This window comes from Euprymna scolopes, chromosome 28 (assembly GCF_053919585.1).
Source record: "Euprymna scolopes isolate OS-2025 chromosome 28, ASM5391958v1, whole genome shotgun sequence".
Taxonomy (NCBI): Eukaryota; Metazoa; Mollusca; class Cephalopoda; order Sepiida; family Sepiolidae; genus Euprymna; species Euprymna scolopes.
The window spans coordinates 82,780,849-82,800,433 of NC_136509.1; the positions used below are offsets into that span (position 1 = coordinate 82,780,849).

The window sequence follows — 19,585 nt, forward strand, 5'->3', positions numbered from 1 at the left end:
TGGTGACACGCTTAAGAATAAAATTGTAGGGTTTTTCTGATGTTTATATAATTTCACTCTCTCTCTCTATATATATATATATAATTGTGTGTATTTAGGCAGCATTTTTTCATTCAAGCAGACATTGTTAAAAACAACAAATAGCTTCTGTTTAGTAATACCTTGTTATTTTTTATACTATTTTTTTTGTATATACATCGAACGTATGGATGTATGGTCCAAGCATTTTTTCTCGAAGCGTCCATGGTTTGAACTGTTTGTGAAATCGTCTTCATATCAGGAATATGTGTTAATCTCAGTAAAGAATTATAGGAAGATTTAAATAGTCGTTGGGGTGCGAGCGAAGTTCGTTGTGACTCAACAGAAGCTTTCTGTTGCTTTTAAAAATGTCTGTCCGAATATATGTATGTGTGTGTACACATCCAGGCACGCATATACGGCCTGCACTCATTCAAATTTAGAGATCTCAAGGATTCAAGTTTAAAAAAAAAAAAAAAAAAAAAAAAAAATAGTTACACTGAATATGTGAAATGTTTTTTAGCAAGAACTTTATCAATATATATTTAGCCGAGGATACATATTGCACTACAATATTATCGATTATGATTTATAGAATCAACCAGAAACGGTAGAGTTGTTGTCAAACAGTCAATTAATAGAGGCATCAAATGAAACACTTTCATTTTTATTACTTAGTTAAGGTTAAAGTGAATTACCCTCTCTGCCTTCCATGTTAAAAGGTTTTTAATAATTTTTTAAAAAATTTAAGGAATCCACTTATATCTTAGGAAGTTTGTTTTTTTAATTTAATTAAAAAGTGGATTTGTGCTTGCACTTGTTGCAAGTTGGTGCATTTGGCAGAAGATAAAAATTTTTTTTACAATTTTTTTTTTTATAAAATGTGATTAGTTTTTCAAGAAACTCAACATAGTTCAATTAATTTTTCTCTAAATATTTTTTTGCAGTTGTATTTTTTAGTGTTGGTTGCCTGTTTAACCTTTTTAAAACTTTCACATCATAAATGGCTTTGCACATTTCCAGTTTGCTCTGTAAATTGTAATCAAAAAGATTCAAGCCAATGTATCTCCAGCTGTTGAACCTATTTGAGTTAAGATCTGCATATATGTCATCCACATACAGTACTGTTTCGTTGTATCACAACTCATCAGTGTGGCTAGACAAACCTTTCCCCAGCCGTGGATTGAACCTACAACCGTCGCATTGACAGTCGGCAGCTCTCACCATTCGGCTACGAATCAGTGCCGTAAATATTTCTCCTAGAGTGGGTATTAAATCCACACCCTCCCGTCACAAAGTGCTCAAACCATCAGCTTGTTTACAAACAAATAGTGGGCTTCACTTAATCGCTTTAAATATGTGTCGGGTGAAAATATATTTACAAAGTGCTCAACCCAAAGAGGAGGGGCTTTAATTGTCATCCATATATATATATATATATATATACACACACACACATATATACATATACGGACATGATTTAATATACTGTTTTGTTTTTAAATACCCCGAAACAGTGTTTCATGATAAACAACTGACGATCCCTTAAATTAACATTAGGACTACAGTGAATTCGAGAGGGCAAGTTGATGCAGGGATTGCAGGTGATTAAATGACTTAATGATTAAATAGTTTTCCAACGAATGATAAAATATAAAAATTAAATAAGTTTTTTTTTTTATATAGTTTAAAGGTTAAAAAATTTCCAAGACTAAGTAACCCCTTCACCGCTTACTTAAGTAAAAATAAGATACAAATAAGCAACTACTTATATCTCTAAAATAATCTTATATTAAAAGTGATAAAAATCGTGCATTAGGGAATTTTTTTTAGGGAATTTTGGGCCACCATCCTTTTCATTTCCATGGAAAGCAAGTTTTGTGTTGTATGATAGAATAGATCCTTTATAGCAGTTTGATTAGTAAAGGATTGTTTAATTTTTTATTTCTTAATGATTTAAGTATTGATAAGGTGTCTACAAATATTACGAATTTCTTAAAGAGTTTTGGTTGTTGATAATATCTAGAGCCAAGTTTATGGCTGTAATTTCTGCACTATAGATTGAGGAGTTATTTGGTAACCTTTTCTGCTGAATAGTATTTTCTGAAATAGTGCCACATCCCACTTTGTTTTGATTTGTGGAGCCATCCATGTAAATGTGCGTCCAATTTGGGTAAGAATCCAGAATTTTTAGTTTTTCTCTATAGTCTGAAGGGTGAGTATTGGATATATTGTCAGGTCTAGTACGATTTTGGTGGATTTAGTTGTGTGAAATTTTCGTTGTGAATGCTAGTCTGATTTATTCAGTTGCCTGTAAATCATTTTATCGTTTCTTCCATGTAAAGACGATAAAGTTTAATTGCATTTTCATTTTTTTTTTTTTTTTTAATAGATGTGTGCACTTGGGATTGAAAGTGCATTGAGAGGCAGAATTTTGGGGGGTTGATATGTAGTATAGTAGATAATATTGTAAGCCTTATTTTTCATGTCTCAATTTTAGTGGGGGTTCATGGGATTCCGCATAAAACTTTCTATTGAGGAAGTTTTGAATTTAAGTTAAGAAACCAGTTAAGAAATAAGGGAGGGGGAAAGAGAAAAGGAAAAAGGAAAGACGGGAGGTGGGTTGTTTTTTTGTAGAACATAATTTTTGCAAAAGAGAATAGAAAAAAGAAAAAACAAAAAACAGTAATGTTAGGTTGCATTTTGAATCAGGTAGCCAATGTCTTCAGACAGTATGATCTTGTAGCACCAGATCAAGAAGTGTAGGCATGCTGATGGCAGGTGATACAAGAAACACCTACACAAACTTTTATGCACATAAAAGTACTTTAAAGATATTTAAAAATAAATATTTGAATATTTAATAGAAAAAAAAAAATTATTTTATATTATTTTATGTATACATAAAATTTTATGTAAATATTTTTACTGTTTACTTCGACAGTGCTCAATACGCAAATAGAGCTAGATAGTAAGTTTTGAAAATATAGATGGCAATTTTAGCTACACAGAATTTTCTGTGTTTCATCCTCGTGAGGATTCGTCAGGCTATTGCATAGAATTGATGTTGCTCCATGTTTTTATATATCCCCGTGGTTCTGGGTTTGTAAGTCCGCCAATCAGATTCTTAGTTATTCACACACCCATGTCTTTAATGAGGATTTTTTCCTTTGTGATCGTGCTCTTGACATATCTAAGGCCTTTGATAGGGTATGGCATAAAGGTTTACTTCATAAGATCTCTAGCTATGGTATAGCTGGAAATGTCTTCTCAATTATTAAATCATTTCTTTCTGATAGGTTCATAAGAGTAGTAGTTGAGGGGCAAAAATCAGAAGCCCACAGTATTAATGCCGGTGTCCCTCAGGGGTCCATCCTGGACCCAACTCTTTTCCTGATCTACATTAATGATCTTCCAAATCACATCCTTACATCATTTGTAGACATTTATGCTGACGACACTACCATTTATGGTAGCACATCTAAGACAGTGAACGACCAAGTTCTCTCCAATTCTCTCTCCTCTGATCTTGAGCATGTAGTACAATGGGGAAAGGAGTGGCTGGTTACTTTTAATGCATCTAAAACCAAGCTTCTCTCTTTACATCATCAACATTCTGATCCCCATCTGGCATCAATTGAAATGAATGGCTCTCGTCTTCAGGAGGCCTCAAGTTTTGACAAGCTTCTGGGCTTGACCATTACTCCTGATCTTAAATGGAACACGTACATCAAATCTGTTGCCAAGGCCGCTGGAAAAATGGTGGGATCTTTCTATCGATCCAGTAGATATCTCACTGCTGATGCAATTCTCTATTTATATAAGAGCCAGGTACGTCCAAGGATGGAATACTGTTGCCACATCTGGACAGGAGCTGCTAGAAAGGACTTGTCCTGCCTTGATAGAGTTCAAAATAGACTTCGTAGCCTCGTAGGAGATGTCCTTTTCTCTTCCTTGCAACCTCTATCTCACAGAAGAGATGTTGTGAGTTTGTCTCTGATGTATCGTTATTTTCATGGAAAGTGTTCGACCGAGCTTCAATCTATGGTCCCCCCTCGCAAAACTTTCACAAGAAACACTCGTCTAGCTGTAAACACTATCAATAATTCTCCCCACTCTTTATCTGTGCCTAAACCTAAACGTAGATTCCATGAACAAAGCTTTTTTATTAGAACTGCACGCCTGTGGAATTGTCTTCCGTTTTCCTGCTGGCTACAATATGGTTGTCTTCAAGTCTAACGTAAATAAGTTCTTGATGAGCCGTTCCATATAAGTTATCAAATTTACCAAATTTTCATTACTAATGATTATTATATTGTCCAATTTCTACTGTACACTCTTTAACCCTTATCCTTGAGTGGCCTCTTGGCCTTGATAATGAGTTGATACCTATGAAAAAAAAAAAAAAAGAAAAAAGAAAAAGTCCAATGTGAACAAGTTCTAATTGAATCGTCCCCCTAAGTAATCCAAGTTACAAAATTCCCACTGTTTACTACGCTAAAATCACAATGACTAATGTATACCTATTAACCCTTATCCTTGAGTGGCCTCTGGGCCTTGATAAGTGGTGACACCCATGTAAAAAAAAAAAAAGAAAGATGACCTAGTTTTAATTTGGATGTTTATTTACATTTTTTGTTAAACTGTACTTATTCAATAACTAGCGGGACCTGTGGAAATTCCACAATGGACTCATTCATATGTAATATATTGATGTTGGCATTCTGTAGATGTTCAGCATAAATGGAGACACTCCGATATTGTTTTAAGTCTTTTGTTAAAACTCAAAGTATTTATCTTTTAGCAAGTTAGCAAGGATGTTCAGCGTAGCCCGGTCGTAAAGTATGTTTAAATCCTTGCATATTTTATATATGTTATTATCGGGTTAATATTCTATCGATTTTTATATATTATAAAGTTGCAATTTCAAAAATAAAATACATCCATATGACTTGGGTGCATCAGCTTGAATAGAAACCAAAGCCAAACTTTATGAAAAATAAAATATATAACTTGAGTGTCATCAGCTATAACCAAAACCAAAACTTATGAAGAATTCTTGGTAAAATTATTTATTACAAGAAATGGAAGTCCATAACAATTAAATGACGCGGATGTAAGCAGGACACAGAAAATAACACACGCTATCGTATTAATATATAGATTATTATTATAATTATTATCATTTTTTTGTTGTTATTAGTCATTCATTTTTTTTTTCCTGTTATCCAAAAGGTGAAGTTTATTTTGTGTAATAATATATTTGCTAGATCACTCGTGCAGTTTAATAAATTTCAGGATTATTTATGATAGCTAATTTCTCGTTCAAACAATCTACATAGGTTATCTAGGTTTCTAGATGTGCTGGCTTGCTGTACTAATATATATATATATATATATACACACACACACACACACACACACTTCATTAGTTTAAGTATCAGGTACACCAACCCAGACTTTTGATTAGAGTTAGCATTAATGAAGGGTACTTTTTTTACAGTGCATATTTAACTCATTTTCATTCTTAAGTATTCAAAGGGCGCTGATCCCGACTTATTTTTATGCATTCTGAAGAATGCAAGAGAACTTTTGATGCTTGTGGTTGGTTGGTTGTTTTACGGCATATCAACCCTTTTCAGGTTATTTAATGCCGAATCCAGTGATTTTGAAGAAAATTTTTTAATAGAATATATTTGTTTTTTTCAAGCCGGTTTCTATTTAACCCATAGCTGGGACTCTAACAGGTACTACCACTCCGAGTGGACCTGGGAGCAATGCCAATTAAAGGGTGGCTCCACACACTTCAAAGCCCGCAAGCTGGGGCCTCACCATCGGATATAGTTTAAGGTCATATCCAGCACCTGGTGCTTGTGGAGATAGAAACTGTAGTGAAATATGGCAGTTAAAAATAAAAAAGTTTTACTTGTTATTGAAAAAAAATTTATCAGGGCTCTACATTGCGAGTGAAACAGTCGCATCTGCGAGCGATTTTTCAAAGTGGCGACTAGAAATAATGAAACGCTTATCTTTTGGCGATTGTATTTCTTTCACTGACAATCTTCCAAAGCTCACTACCGAGTGAAAAATATCTTTTCAACTTTTTTTTTTTTTTAATAAAACGAACAAAGTTAAATTATTTAAACAATAAAAGTTTAATACAACAATATACTCTTTTTTATTAACGAAGGCTGTTTAAAAAAAAAAAAAACATCTGAAGAAATTAGAATGTTTATACCTTTAAGTATCAACATAAAATTTGTTGTATATTTAGAATTACACTTATTAAAAAAAATACAGAAAAGAAAACTTTATGTACATAATCGTCACAGAACGAAGATATTTAAAAAAAAAAAAATCACATGGGTTTGGCTAGTAACTTTTCTATTTGGCTAGTAAACAAAAATATTTAGTTGTCAAAGGTCAACTGAAGATAAATTTGTCCATAGAGCCCTGTATTAGCATACATGAAAAAATTACAAAAAAACGAAGTAGAATTAAAAAGAAAAAAGTGAATGTATGAGATTTGCAATTTTAAGATGGAGTGATACCATTTGTCTTTATTTCAGAAGAAAAGCTGACCTCTATCCGAGTGCTGCAATGTTTTACAAGTACTTCAATGGAATGTGCTCTGAACTCATAGCACTTGTGCCTCCTAAAAATTCATACCTCCGATTAATCCAACAAAGCAAAATCCCACCCCTTCACTGCTGAGATCCCCAGATGCTGAAAAGCCTACTTTAATATTCTTCCCTTAAATAGCTAGTTCGGAATCACCTCTCTATTTCCTGCTTTCCTGACTGGACTAACCTGCACAGATTTAATGTAATTAAAAAAAAAAAAAAAGAAGAAAAAAAAAAAACATGCTTCCAAATAGTAGCCTTTTATGTCCAAATGGCAATATGCCTTGCTTAGGATTAAAAAAAATATTGATATTTTCCGTAACTTTTGGTATATGCTAATATTTTTCAATACCAAGTATTTCCTAATGTTTGCTGTCATTTTTTTTTTTTTTAAATTTACAACTGCCATATTTGAATATGGCATAATCACACCAACATACTAGTTCTTAGATCACCAAAGTTTAGCAATGTTGAGCCTGGTCAATACCAGATAAGTGACTATTTGGGAATACTAAGCACTGTATTTAGGGGATGTCAACATCTCCCTACAAGACATGCAAAATCCTTAAGTCGTCAGAATAAATATGCGGCTAGGGATTGTTTGTGAATTGAATATTCCCTTAACACTTCCTTCGGAGGAAACTGGTCCTACCCACCTAAAGTGAATATTGCTGACATACTTAATGATCGAAAAAAACTTAAAATTTCTTTTAAAATGTTATCATTTATTTTTAGAATTTCAGCATTTTTAATTATTAAATACAATTCATATAAATATAAGATGCTTGGCCATATTAACTCTTAATGAAAAAAATTACACAAAAACTTCAATATGTACTTGTTAGGTTAAAAAGAAAAAGACCATGCACTAAAATTTACAAATGCATCTTTAAAAATAAAATAGCAACAAAAAAAAAAAAAAAAAACCCTGTGCAAATTTAAAAAGGCATTCTTAATACGGGGAAAGAAGCGTTTAACTCTTTCCTTGTTTGAATGAAAGTTTGAGCTAAGCCCCTTATCCTTAATAAGGCTGAAAGTGTTTATTGGTAGCTTCTAGAGATAAAATTCAATTTTATTTTTTTGAGACCAAAAATACTGGATACATTTGTGTAGTTTTTTATGTTTTTTTTTTTTTTTTTTTTTTTTTTTTTTTTGTTTCATGCTAAAAGGTAAGTCTTGTGGTATTTTCTTTATTTTCTTTTCAAAAGCAATATTATATATAGGGGCCAACCTGGAGAATGACCAATCTTACAAACAAATTGTTAGGCCACACACTATTACAGCACCAACTTAAGTTAGGGTTAAAAAAAAATAATAATTCAGTTCAAAAAACCCCGAACAATGATATTTGAACACATTGCTAGGAGCAAAGAGTAGTATCTGTTTTGATATCAGACTTCGTCTTTTCTATCCTCGGTCAGTGAAGGAAAAATCCTTAAATGAATCAATTTTTGAGTTACTTCCCTTATGTCAAACTTTCCCAAAGAAATATGGCAAGGTTTTTTTTTTATGATAAAAATCGAAAACTTGTTTTTTAAAATAATGTGGCAATATTTAAGTACTTCTGACATAACATTGCTTTTAGTTGACAGTGACACAAAATGTCAGTTGGTTTTGTTTTAATCGATTTTTTTTTTTTATTTCCTAATTTTGTTAATATAGCGTAGTTTCAAAAAAAAAAAAAACTTGGTAGTCACAAACATTTCAAAGTGAGAGACTTTAGGATCTTTGCTGTGCAGTCGACAGTATCAAAGAAATTCTTTATAAACAATCACAGACGGAACATGAACCAGTGCTTATTCAAATTGGCACTTATGGCGGCAATTAAAAGTAAAGAAAATACAAAAAAGTCTGTATGATAAATGTACTTGCCACAGAACAAAAATGTCATATTCCTAAAATTACGTGAATTGATCAAGTAAACTTTTTGGCGATTCAAAAGATTGGGCGACTACGACCAGTGTCAAGTGAAAACCTTGTACTGATCCAAGAATGTTCTGCTTACCAAATTATGGAAATTAGCACGTGAAACTTGTGTACACATTTTTTACGGTTTTTAAATATATTTTACAGAAAAAAAAGAATAAAATATTTTCTATTTTTTTTTTTTTTGTGAATAATAGAATACAAGGTTTTTTTTTTTTATGATTTGAATCCGTTTTAATATTTTAAAAACATTACTTTTAAAATGTTGCAGAGGGCTGAGAGGTATGAAGGTACCAATCAACCATACAACTAATAAATAGAAACAAGACAAGGAAAGCTGAAGGGGGGGGTACTGCAGGAATGAACTGGAAGCTGCAGAAATCAGGTGGAATCACTGGAGGAGTAAATCGGGGTACGCCGGAGGCTGCAGGAGTAGGCTGAGAACACTAGAGGCTGCAAAAACAGTGGCAGGTTGTGAGGGAAAATCCCAGGAGGCAGGAAGCAGTAGAGAGTGGAGTGTGCATTGTGGTGACTGGGAATGCCGACTTGATGCAGGTCAAGTCAGGATGAGAGTACTCTTAGCTCCTGAGCTGAATTGGAGATTTGCTTTGTGTTATGGAAAGCTGTTCATGGTACAGGCTCCATGGCCAGTGACAGTGTCACTAAAAAATGAATGAATAATTAATTTCACACTGTATTTCGTACAGTTAAAAGTATCTTTGGTGTTTATGAACCGTATTTTAATCTTGGATCGAAATAAGTCTTGTTTTTGTTTAGTTTGTGAAAGATGGAGCTTTGTACTTTTTTATTTTTTGTTGCTATTTTTAACCCACATAGTTTTGACGTATTTCCGGGAGTGTCGGATTTCTGCCGGTGGCGTATTTGCATTTGTTTCATCCTAATTGTAAACAACGGAGTGGTAACATGAGACGACAACAACAATACGTTTTTAAACTCTGCAATGCCAGAGGAACTCCTGCAGGTTATTTCTGTAATATTTTGGCACTAGTTCTTCACATTGCATGCAGGCTTATAGAGCAGTTACAAAAGCAGATTTTGAGCGATGCGAGGAACTAGTGCTAAAAGTTTCAAACGTTATCTGTAATAGTTCCTCTGGCGTTGTAGAGTTTAAAGTTACTTTGGTTATATTTTACATGAAATTCATGTGTATTATAATTGTTAAAATTTGTTTTTTTGTTCAAAAATATTTTAATACACACAAAAAATTTTTTTCTATTTTTATACAAAAATGTAAAAGAAATCCAATGTTTAATAAAGTAATATCTATATATATATATAAAAATGTAATGTTTGGTTCGTTAAAAGCGAATAAAACTATATTTCTACGTGACCAATTTAATTGAAATTTTCAGAAATTCTATTTTTAAAGTCAAGGAATGTTTGCATATTATTAAAATAATTTAACATTGCGAATTATAAAAATATTAAATTAAATAAAACATTTTTTGTAACTGCGAGATTATCGCCATTTTATTTCCGGTAGAAATTAGCCTTTCACTTATTGAGATAAGTATTATTTGTATTAATTTTTATGATACTCATGCAGAGAGTGATCCGTGCTGAAATAATGTTATTTAAAAAGTCATTCTTAACATGGGGAGGGAAGGATGTTTTGTACCTATTCCGTACTTTAACCTTACAATTGAATAAAAAAGAAAAACATATCGTAAAACTTTAATTAAACGTGGAAATATGATTTAAAAAATAGCGCGGATCGCTCTCTGCATTAGCACCATTTTTATTTATTGCGGACTATTATTCTCATCTTTATTAGTTGTTGTTTCACGACTTTTCGGCCAACTATTCCTCTGGCCTTCATGAAAAGAAGTACGTGAGAAATTTTTTCCTTTTATAAATGTTCAGTAACTTTTTCCTTTTATTATTCTTAAAGAGTAAAACTTTTCTTATTCATGAAAAGAGTTAAGCCTACGTAAATAAATAAATCATTATTTCAACATTTGAAAGTGGTGCTCACTTTTTAGTTACAACGTTCTGATAAATCAGTCACCCATTTTGTAACCAATAAAAACGCGGTATTTCAAAACCATAGAAAGTAAAAATAATATGAGCCTCTACCGCATTTGTAAGTCAGAAATATATTTGTTTCTCAAAGAAAAAAAATAGATTGAACATGACTTTTTTTTATTGTTTTTATGAAAATAAAGTTTCGAGTTTTAAAAAAATTTTTTTTTTTTTTTTACTTATTTAGTTAAAAGTCAGTTTGTGGGTGTTTTTTTTTTTTTTTTTTTTTTAAATTGTTTTTATGAAAGGTGAGTTTTTTTGTTTTTTTTAAAAAATTTTTTTTAAAGTATTATAAATTTCACTAACATGCTGGAGAAATGTTTAATAATTTGGTATTTTTTTAGATTAGGTCCACCTCCACAATTTTCCTTTCAATGACGACATTTATAGGTTTCCGAGTATGCTGAACACGCAAATCGCATTGAAATTTTGCGGAAATAAATAGTTGTATTATGCATTGTATTCTTTGGCGGCCATCTTTTTACGTGCACACGCGCCATAAACAAATATACGCATGTAAAAAAGATGGCCGCCAAAGATTACAATGCATAATACAACTTTTTATATCTTGATAACTACTTATTTCTGCAAAATTTCAATGCGATTTTCGTATTCAGCATAGTCGAAAACCATTTCAAGTCGTCATTTAAAAGAAAATTGAGGAGGTGGACCTAATCTAAAAATTTACCAATAATTTTTCATCCCGTACGCCTCCCGATATATTGCTTCGTCAACATGCGACCATTTTATATCTCCCGAAGACACTTCCGTATTTAGAAGAAAAAGAAAAGAGTGACCGATTTACCAGAACGTGGTAACTAAAAAGTGAGTACCCCTTTCAAATGTTGAAATGATTTTTTTTTTTCAATTTTTTTTCCTTATCTGGTTAGTGTTCAATCAATAATAATCCAGTGAAAAAATTTCAAAAAACCTATCAGTATAGAAAACTCCACCACGTAAGTAAATAAATAAAAAATGTTACGTGCACATGCGTTAGCCTTGACTAGGGGCGGTACTAAGGGAACGACCATTAAATAATTCTGCGGGTCGCCATGGAACTCAACGCCCAAGGAGTACCAAAATAGTTTTCATGATCTGAAGAAATTTTTTTTTCGAAAAGTGGGTGATCACTTTTCCATGTAAATTTAACTTAAAATGAGCACCCACTTTCTGGCCACCTGAGGAAGGGGCATTTATTTTCGTGTTTATTGGCTTAAAGGTTTTTTGACAAGGCAGTTTGGTACGCGAATGCATATTTAACAGTTTTCGTTTATGCTCACGCATAGCATAAACAAAGGCTACGTCTGTGAAATGGAAAATAGTCCCAGAGTTTAGGGGTTAATACCATGCAAAAGAAATCAAACAAAAAACTTTTTAGCCAAGAAACACATAGAAAAAAGAAATAGCATCCATTTTTTTTTCTATCGAATTCATTTGCTGTTTTTATTGAAAACTATTTTCCCCCGGATTTTTGATATAATTTTAAATTAAGGGCCGTGCGTCTCACATTCGTAAATAACAAAATTTTTTTTGTGGATTTTGGTGTGCTAAAAACGAATCTGCAAACCGTTTCCGTCGCAAAAAAATAGTTTTTATGATATGAAGAGATCACTTTTCCATGTAAATTTAACTTAAAATGAGCACCCACTTTCTAGCCACCTGAGAGAGGGGGGATTTTTTCCCATGTTTATTGGTTAAACAGCTTTCATTTATGCTCACGCATAGTATAAACGAAGGCTACGGCTGCGAAATGGAAAATAGTCCCAGAGTTCAGGGGTTATTACCATGCAAAAGAAATCAAACAAAACTTTTTAGCCAAGAAACACAGAAAATTGCCTCTCTCTCATGTGGCCAGAAAGTGGGTGCTCATTCTAAGTTAAATTTACATTGAAAAGTGATCATCCATTTTCCGAAAAAGTAATTTCATGAAAACTTTCTTTTTGCTACGGAAACGGTTTGCAGATTCGTTTTTAGCACACCGAAATCTACAATAAAATATTTCGTTATATATGAACGTGAAACGGGCTTTAAAGTAAAATAATACCAGATTTTTTGGAACAGATTTGCCGTTTAGTTGTACAAATATCCTCAAACCAGGTAATCACTAAAAGGGACTTTTAAAAGTCGTCACCTGTATCGAGCAAAAGTTTAAAACCACCGATTATATGCCAGCCTACATAATGGTAACATATATTGAGTGAGTTCCTAACAGTATTTTGTATAGTTTTTTTAGTTTAAACTCATTTTCCCAAAATTTCCCCAAACTTAACGTGTTCGATACAGTCTGCCGCCATTTGTATTTTTCAGATATACCGATAAACATTGAATGTTTTTGAACCGATTATACATTACATAAAAACTCTAAAATCTTATCCAGTTAGGTAGAACATTTACTTTTCTTGCCTTTGATAACATTTATTCATATATATTTATTTTTTGACAACTTCTTTGTATCTGTGTTTAGTAATACAAACCCTTTTCATTTAATGTAACGTTTAGTCGGCTCGAAAAACACTTTATCGGGGTATTTGAAAGCTACAAATGGTGATGGACACTGTTGATTACTTTAAGTTAGAGAAAGTGAGTTAAAACTAAAAAAACTATACAAAATACTGTCAGAAACCCACCGATTATGCCAGCCTATGTCATGGTAACATATTCAGTGAGTTTCAGACACTGTTTTGTATAGTTTTTAGTTTTCAACTTACTTTCCCAAACTTAACGTATTCAGAGTCCACGACCATTTCTGTTTTTTGAGCAGATTAAACATTTAACATTACATAAAAACACTAAACAATTATCCAATTAGGTAGAAACGTAACTTACCTTACCTTTGCTTTCATTTATTTGTTTTTGGACAACTTTTTCGAATCTGTGTATAGTAACACCCCTCCCCCCACCATCAACCAAATATTAATTACTAACTCACATTTTTGTAAAACAACAACAAAATAAAAACATTTAGCGTTTCAACATTTTTGCTACGTTTGGCTTCATCCAAACCATGAATGATTGACAGAAACTCCCGAGGATCCAGATCAAATTCTGCAAAATACCATTTTTTTTTCATTTTTGCCTTTTTCACTTTTTGCAGTGGATTGCTGTACTAATATAAGAAACATGCATTTTCTCTTTTTATTAAATTTTTCCATTACACCAAATTGAGCCACTGCAACGCGTGGCAGGGTACAGCTAGTATTTTTATAATACTAAAAACTAAATCAAACCATTTAAAAAACAAAACAAAACAGTATTACTTATTATTGTAAAATATATTTAAAAATCAGATAAACGTGTACAAAAGTTTTATTTTCGTTCATGCTAATTTGTTTATTTATCGCTTATTCAACTAAAACAGGAAGTCCATTTTTAGGTCAACTTGAAGTTTTTTTTTTTTTTTTTAATTACATTTTCACCCCAAACAAGGCACATTGCCACTTTGGTGTAGGGGGCTACTATCAGGGGCAGCAACTACTAGGGCACAATGTAGGGATTTGGGCAGCAAGATGTCGGTTCACGTTACACTTGAACTTCTGCATGCCAGTTGGGGAAGCAGGGACCTGGAATGGAATTCCAGAGTCTAGCAGTTCTGGGGAAGAAACTACTGGAGTAGAAAGTAGAGTAGAAAGATCTTTTACATCTAGGGATCTCTACTGCATGGAGGTGGGATTTAGCTGCCTGTCGGGTTTGTCGAGGGTGTCTACGTCATGGGGGCACAAGTGTCTGCAGTTTGTCAGAGCATTCACCATTAAAATACTTGCAGAACAAGCAGAGGGATGCAACATTTCGTCGATGGGACAGAGGCTGAAGCTTAGATGCCAGTTAAGGGCCTATCAGATTGGCGACTCTTTTGAACCTTGTCTCGGTTGGTTGGTTGGTTGTTTTTGTTTTATGGCATATCAACCCTTTTCGGGTTATTTAATGCCGAATCCAAAGATTTTGAAGAAAAATTTTTTAATAGAATATATTTGTTGCTTTCAGTTTTTTTTTTTTTATTTAAGAAAATAAAAAATTATCAGAAGTTTAATTTGAAGATTGGCACGCGCCATCTTGTTTGAGAGAGAACGCCACTAACGACCCCTGGCGGAAATATGGGTCAACAAGGGCAGTACATGCAGACCATCGAATATTTTATCAATCAAGTACTTTTTTCTTTTTTGAAGAAAATTAAATTTTACGATTTCTAGAGATAATAAATAAATTGACTTCTTTTAATAAAGAGAATGTGGAAAACATTACTTTTTTTTTTTCTTTGTTCGTCTGAAAACAGACTTTAATAAACGAAGTACTTTTTTTTTTAAGAAAAAACAAATTTTACTATTTTTAAGGATAATAAATAAATTGACTTCTTTTAATAAAGAGAATGTGTCTTTGGGTTTGTATTACTGTACACAGATTCGAAAAAGTTGTCAAAAAACGAATAAATGTCATCAAAGGCAAGATAAGTTACTTTTCTACATAACTGGATAATTATTTTAGTGTTTTTACTCGATGTAACATGTTTATTCAGTTCGAAACACATACGGTATTTACCGATGTATTGGAAAATTTTAAATGGCGCTGGCTTCTCTGTTGAACACGGTATGTTTGGGAAAATGAGTTAAAAATAAAAAAATACAAAATACTGTTAAAAACCCACCGAATATATGTCAGCCTATGTCACGGTAACATATTGAGCGACTAACAGTATTTTGTGTAGTTTTTATTTTTATTTATAACCCCTTTTCCCAAACTTACCGTGTGAAAGAGAGAGTCGGGCGCTATTTTAAATTTTCTTATACATCGGTAAACACTATGTTTTTTAAGCTGAATAAACATGTTACATTAAATAAAAACACTAGTAAATTATCCAGTTAGGTAGAAAAGTAACTTATCTTGCCTTTGATAATATTCATTTGTTATATATTTGTTTTTTTTGACAACTTTTTCGAATCTATGTGTACAGTTATACAAACCCAAAGACACATTCGTAAGCAGTGGTGGTGGGCACTGGTGGGGGATGGAGTTAATATGCGCTAGCGCCGCTTGAGTACCAACTAAAGAGTTACCTTTTAAAAAGTTGATTCTTAGGGAGATCCGGGTTTGTTTTGAACGAATATCACATTTAAAATTACAACCGTCAAGTATTATATATATATATATATATATATATATATATATATATATATATATAAAACAAAAAAATGCACGTGCGCACGAAAACAAACATGGCCACCAGTGAAAACAATGAGAATACATTGGATATTAAAGGCCTTAATATAACAAAATTACGGTAAATGTGACTATCGGAATACTCTGGCCATAGCAGTATCAGAATTTTTTGTGAAAATAGCGAATAATTCCACCCCATCTTTCCAAGCTTATAACTCCTCGAAAAATGCAATTCAAGCCCTAATTTTTTTTTTCAATTAAAGGAGCAAGGACCAAGATTTCATTAAAAAAAAAAAAAAAAAAAAAAAAAAACGTGTTTTTTTTTTTAAAAAGGTTTTAAACTTCGGACTTTACAGGTAAAATTCGACGAGAACACGATGTCCGTTTTTTTTTAAATTTGAATATATTATGTATTGACCTTTTCTCTTCAATTTGTGAGTAAATAATTTAAATAATAAAATTTGTGAGTAAATAATTTAAAAAAAAAAAAAAATCCTCCGCGTCTATCAAACTTAAAGACCGAACCGGAAACGAAATGAAACTTTTTTTTTTATACATAGGCATCACCACTTATCAAGGCCAAGTGACCACTCGAGGATAAGGGTTAAAGAGTGTACAGTAGAAATTGGACAATATAGTAATCGTTAGTAATGGAAATTCGGTAAATTTGTTAATAAGCGGGATGGCTCATCAAGAACTTGTTTACGTTAGACTTGAAGACAACTATATTGTAGTCAGCTGGAAAGCAGGAAAACAGAAGACAATTTCACAAACGTGCAGTTCTAAGAAAGAAACTTTGTTCATGGAATCTGCGTTTAGGTTCAGGCACAGATAAAGAGTGCAGTTATTCATTTTTTTTTTATTTTTTTAGTTCAGGTACGCATTTGCCAAAAAAGAAGTATTCCCCTTGTTATTACCCCTGTTGATTTATTTGGATCGAAAATCAAATGTTTAAAAAAGGTAACGAAATATTATTTTACTAAGAATTAATTACAGAAAAACATCTTTCCTGACAAATGCATACCTGGACTAAAATTTTAAAAAAATAAATAAAAAAATAAGCGCACCGCAGCCAGCACAGCAATCAGCATGGTCCATAGCTAGCATTTATTCCAACATATAAATATTACGTTTATTTCTTCATTTCGTTTTTAAGTTTCCGGTTTGGTCTTTAAGTTTGGACGAGACGATTTTTTTTTAGCGGTGATTTTTGGGCAGAGTATTCCGATAGTCATATTTACTCCAAAATACTTGGCGACAATTTTAAATGTGATTATTCGTTTAAAACAGACCCAAAAATAACCATACAAATCAACTTTTGAAAGGCGAGTGTTTTGTTGGTACATATCGGCCATGAAAATCGCTCCAGACATGAAACCACTTTAAGGAGTACTTCAAAGTCAAAAAAACAAACAAACAAAAAAAAAAACTAGTCAACAATAGGTGTTAGAATATATTCTGAAGTTCAAGCTTAAGTTTTTAATTTAGACGATTCAATACGAATATAAAAAAATTAAAAAAATGATTCGAATTATTTGGCTTGCAGTAATCAAGTAAAAATTTTATGGTATTTATGCATATGTTTCCATGCTGAAATAACATTTTGAAAGCCATTCTTAACCTAGAGAACGGAGGATGTTTTGTAACTATTTTGTACTTCCACCTAACAATTTAATAAAGATATCGTGAATCTTGAAAATACTATTTAAAAATAGCACGGTAACATAAGTGCATAAGCACTGATTTTATTTTTACTCGATATTTGCTTATTTACAATTGCACTTAAAAAAAGAAAATACAGATGTACGTACCCGTCACAGAACGAGAATGCCATGTTCCAAAAAATTAATCAAGTATTTTTTATTTACAAAATCAAATTTTATGATTTATAGTGATTAATAATTTTGGCACTTCTTCATATCAGTGACATTAGCAACAGAGACGAAAGAGAACTGACGTCTAGCGGCCATTATGTGAACCTCAAATATAAACAAGTGTTTAACGCAAAAATATAAAATAAATAACACAAAAATATGAAAAATCAAAACATTTATTGTATAAAAAAATGTATCAAAATATAATTTTAATGTATTAATATAATTTCTTTTCAATGAGTGAACTGAAAATAAAATGAATATAACATGAAACATTTAGATTGTATTTAGAATTGTTTTTTATGGTAAGATTGTATAAAAATGTAGCAAAATGTAATTAAAAAAAACATTTAGAGATCCTATTTACAATGTCTCCCCACGGGACAAAGTTAGACACCAGGGTCGTTTTTTAATGTGGAGAAAAGGAACAAAAATAAAAATTGTCTCAGTCATGAAGGATTCCTCCTCCACTGACAGAGAACAAGAAATTGAAGTGCAGCATCTGAGGAACAGATACTACACTTTGATCTTGACCCAAAAGGCCAAGGGATTTAGAGATTTAAGAATATTTTCTTTTTGTACAGAAAGATTGTATAAAAATGTGGCAAAATATAATTTTAGTTTGCACGCACTTTTAAAAAAGGAAGAGTTATCGACCCCTGTTCTTTGGCTGACAAATGACATGTTGGCGGTTCTGTTCTTGAAACTAAAATACACACATTCGCCTCATGTCACTGACATGCAGAAGTGCCATAATTTTTTTCAGTCATTTATAAATAAAAGGAGACAACTCAATTCGAACTATCGCGATCAAATTGATATAATTCAGTATCAAAATCGCCGAAAATCGTTTAAAATGATGACTACTTGTTGAATGTACGTGATTTTTGAATATAGCTTCTTCGTTCCGTGACGAGTATGTATACTAAAAAAAAAAAAAATTCTGTATTTTTTATTTTTATTTAAATGTAATTCTAAATAAGCACCCCATATTTAATTTCTATTTCAAAATTTATTCCAGCAAATTTCATAATTATAAAAATAATTATAAAAATCTCCCCTGAAAAAATTTTTTACGTTAATTTTTTTTTTTTTAAATTATGGCAGTTTAATGCAGAAGAGGTTGTCTACTGATAGTGGTCCTGGTCCAGTGTCCACGGCCACGAATTCGGAATAGGGGCGGGTGAACGAAAATAATTCAATATCGTCACATTTTTAAACTTAAATCCACCAGAAATGAGTAGATAAATGAAAATTAATTGCTTTTGATTAATTTTCCAACTGTATTTCCTTTCAAATATTCTGAAGAGTAACGTTTACCATGTTTCTTGATAAATAACGTTAGAAACCCACTCTTTAAAGATGAGAGGGCGAGGGCGGGGAGAGGGCGTCTTTTAAACGTATTCTGTACTCTTTCACTCAGGTTTCATTTTGTGTGGTCACCTTTCGTCGGTTGTTGTAACTAGTTCACGGATTTTTACCAAACAACATTGGCAGGCATAGGGGGTCGATTTATATAAGCACCGTAAAAATTCCTCTCACATTTTTACTGTCAAATTGGCTGCCGAATCACAACGTTCTGCTGTATGTCCGTATATAAAGCAAAGTAAGTACATAAACAATATTTAAAAACAAATATGTAAGCCTTCACGCACATTAAACGATTTAAGTATCAAGTTAACGTTTTAATAATATTCAACTCATTATTTAACCGGCATTTTTTTTTTCATTCATTCAAATTAGATAAGAAAGAAAGGAAGAGGTTAACGCCACTTGAACCAGACAAACATCAACAGAAAATAGAATTATGTTTGTTATTTATACATATATAAATACCTCCATGGCTTGTCCAAGCTCCAGGTCAAAAGTTACAACACACGCACAATGAAGCCAATTGGAAAATCGGTCCCATGGCAAGATTGTCGGAGACTTAGGTCCAGAATCGGAGAT

The 19,585-nt window shown here is 32.2% G+C and overlaps 1 protein-coding gene across 11 annotated transcripts in view; it reads right to left on the reverse strand.

Moving 5' to 3' along the window:
* LOC145249704 (protein DENND6A-like) overlaps positions 1–19,585 on the reverse strand; it is a 242,388-nt gene that overhangs the window by 222,712 nt on the left and 91 nt on the right. For all 11 annotated transcript variants that reach the window (XM_080111567.1, XM_080111570.1, XM_080111564.1 and 8 more), the window contains exon 1: positions 19,472–19,585. This exon is cut by the window's right edge. In XM_080111567.1, coding sequence (XP_079967693.1) covers positions 19,472–19,585 — 114 coding nt within the window. The remainder of the gene's footprint in view (positions 1–19,471) is intronic.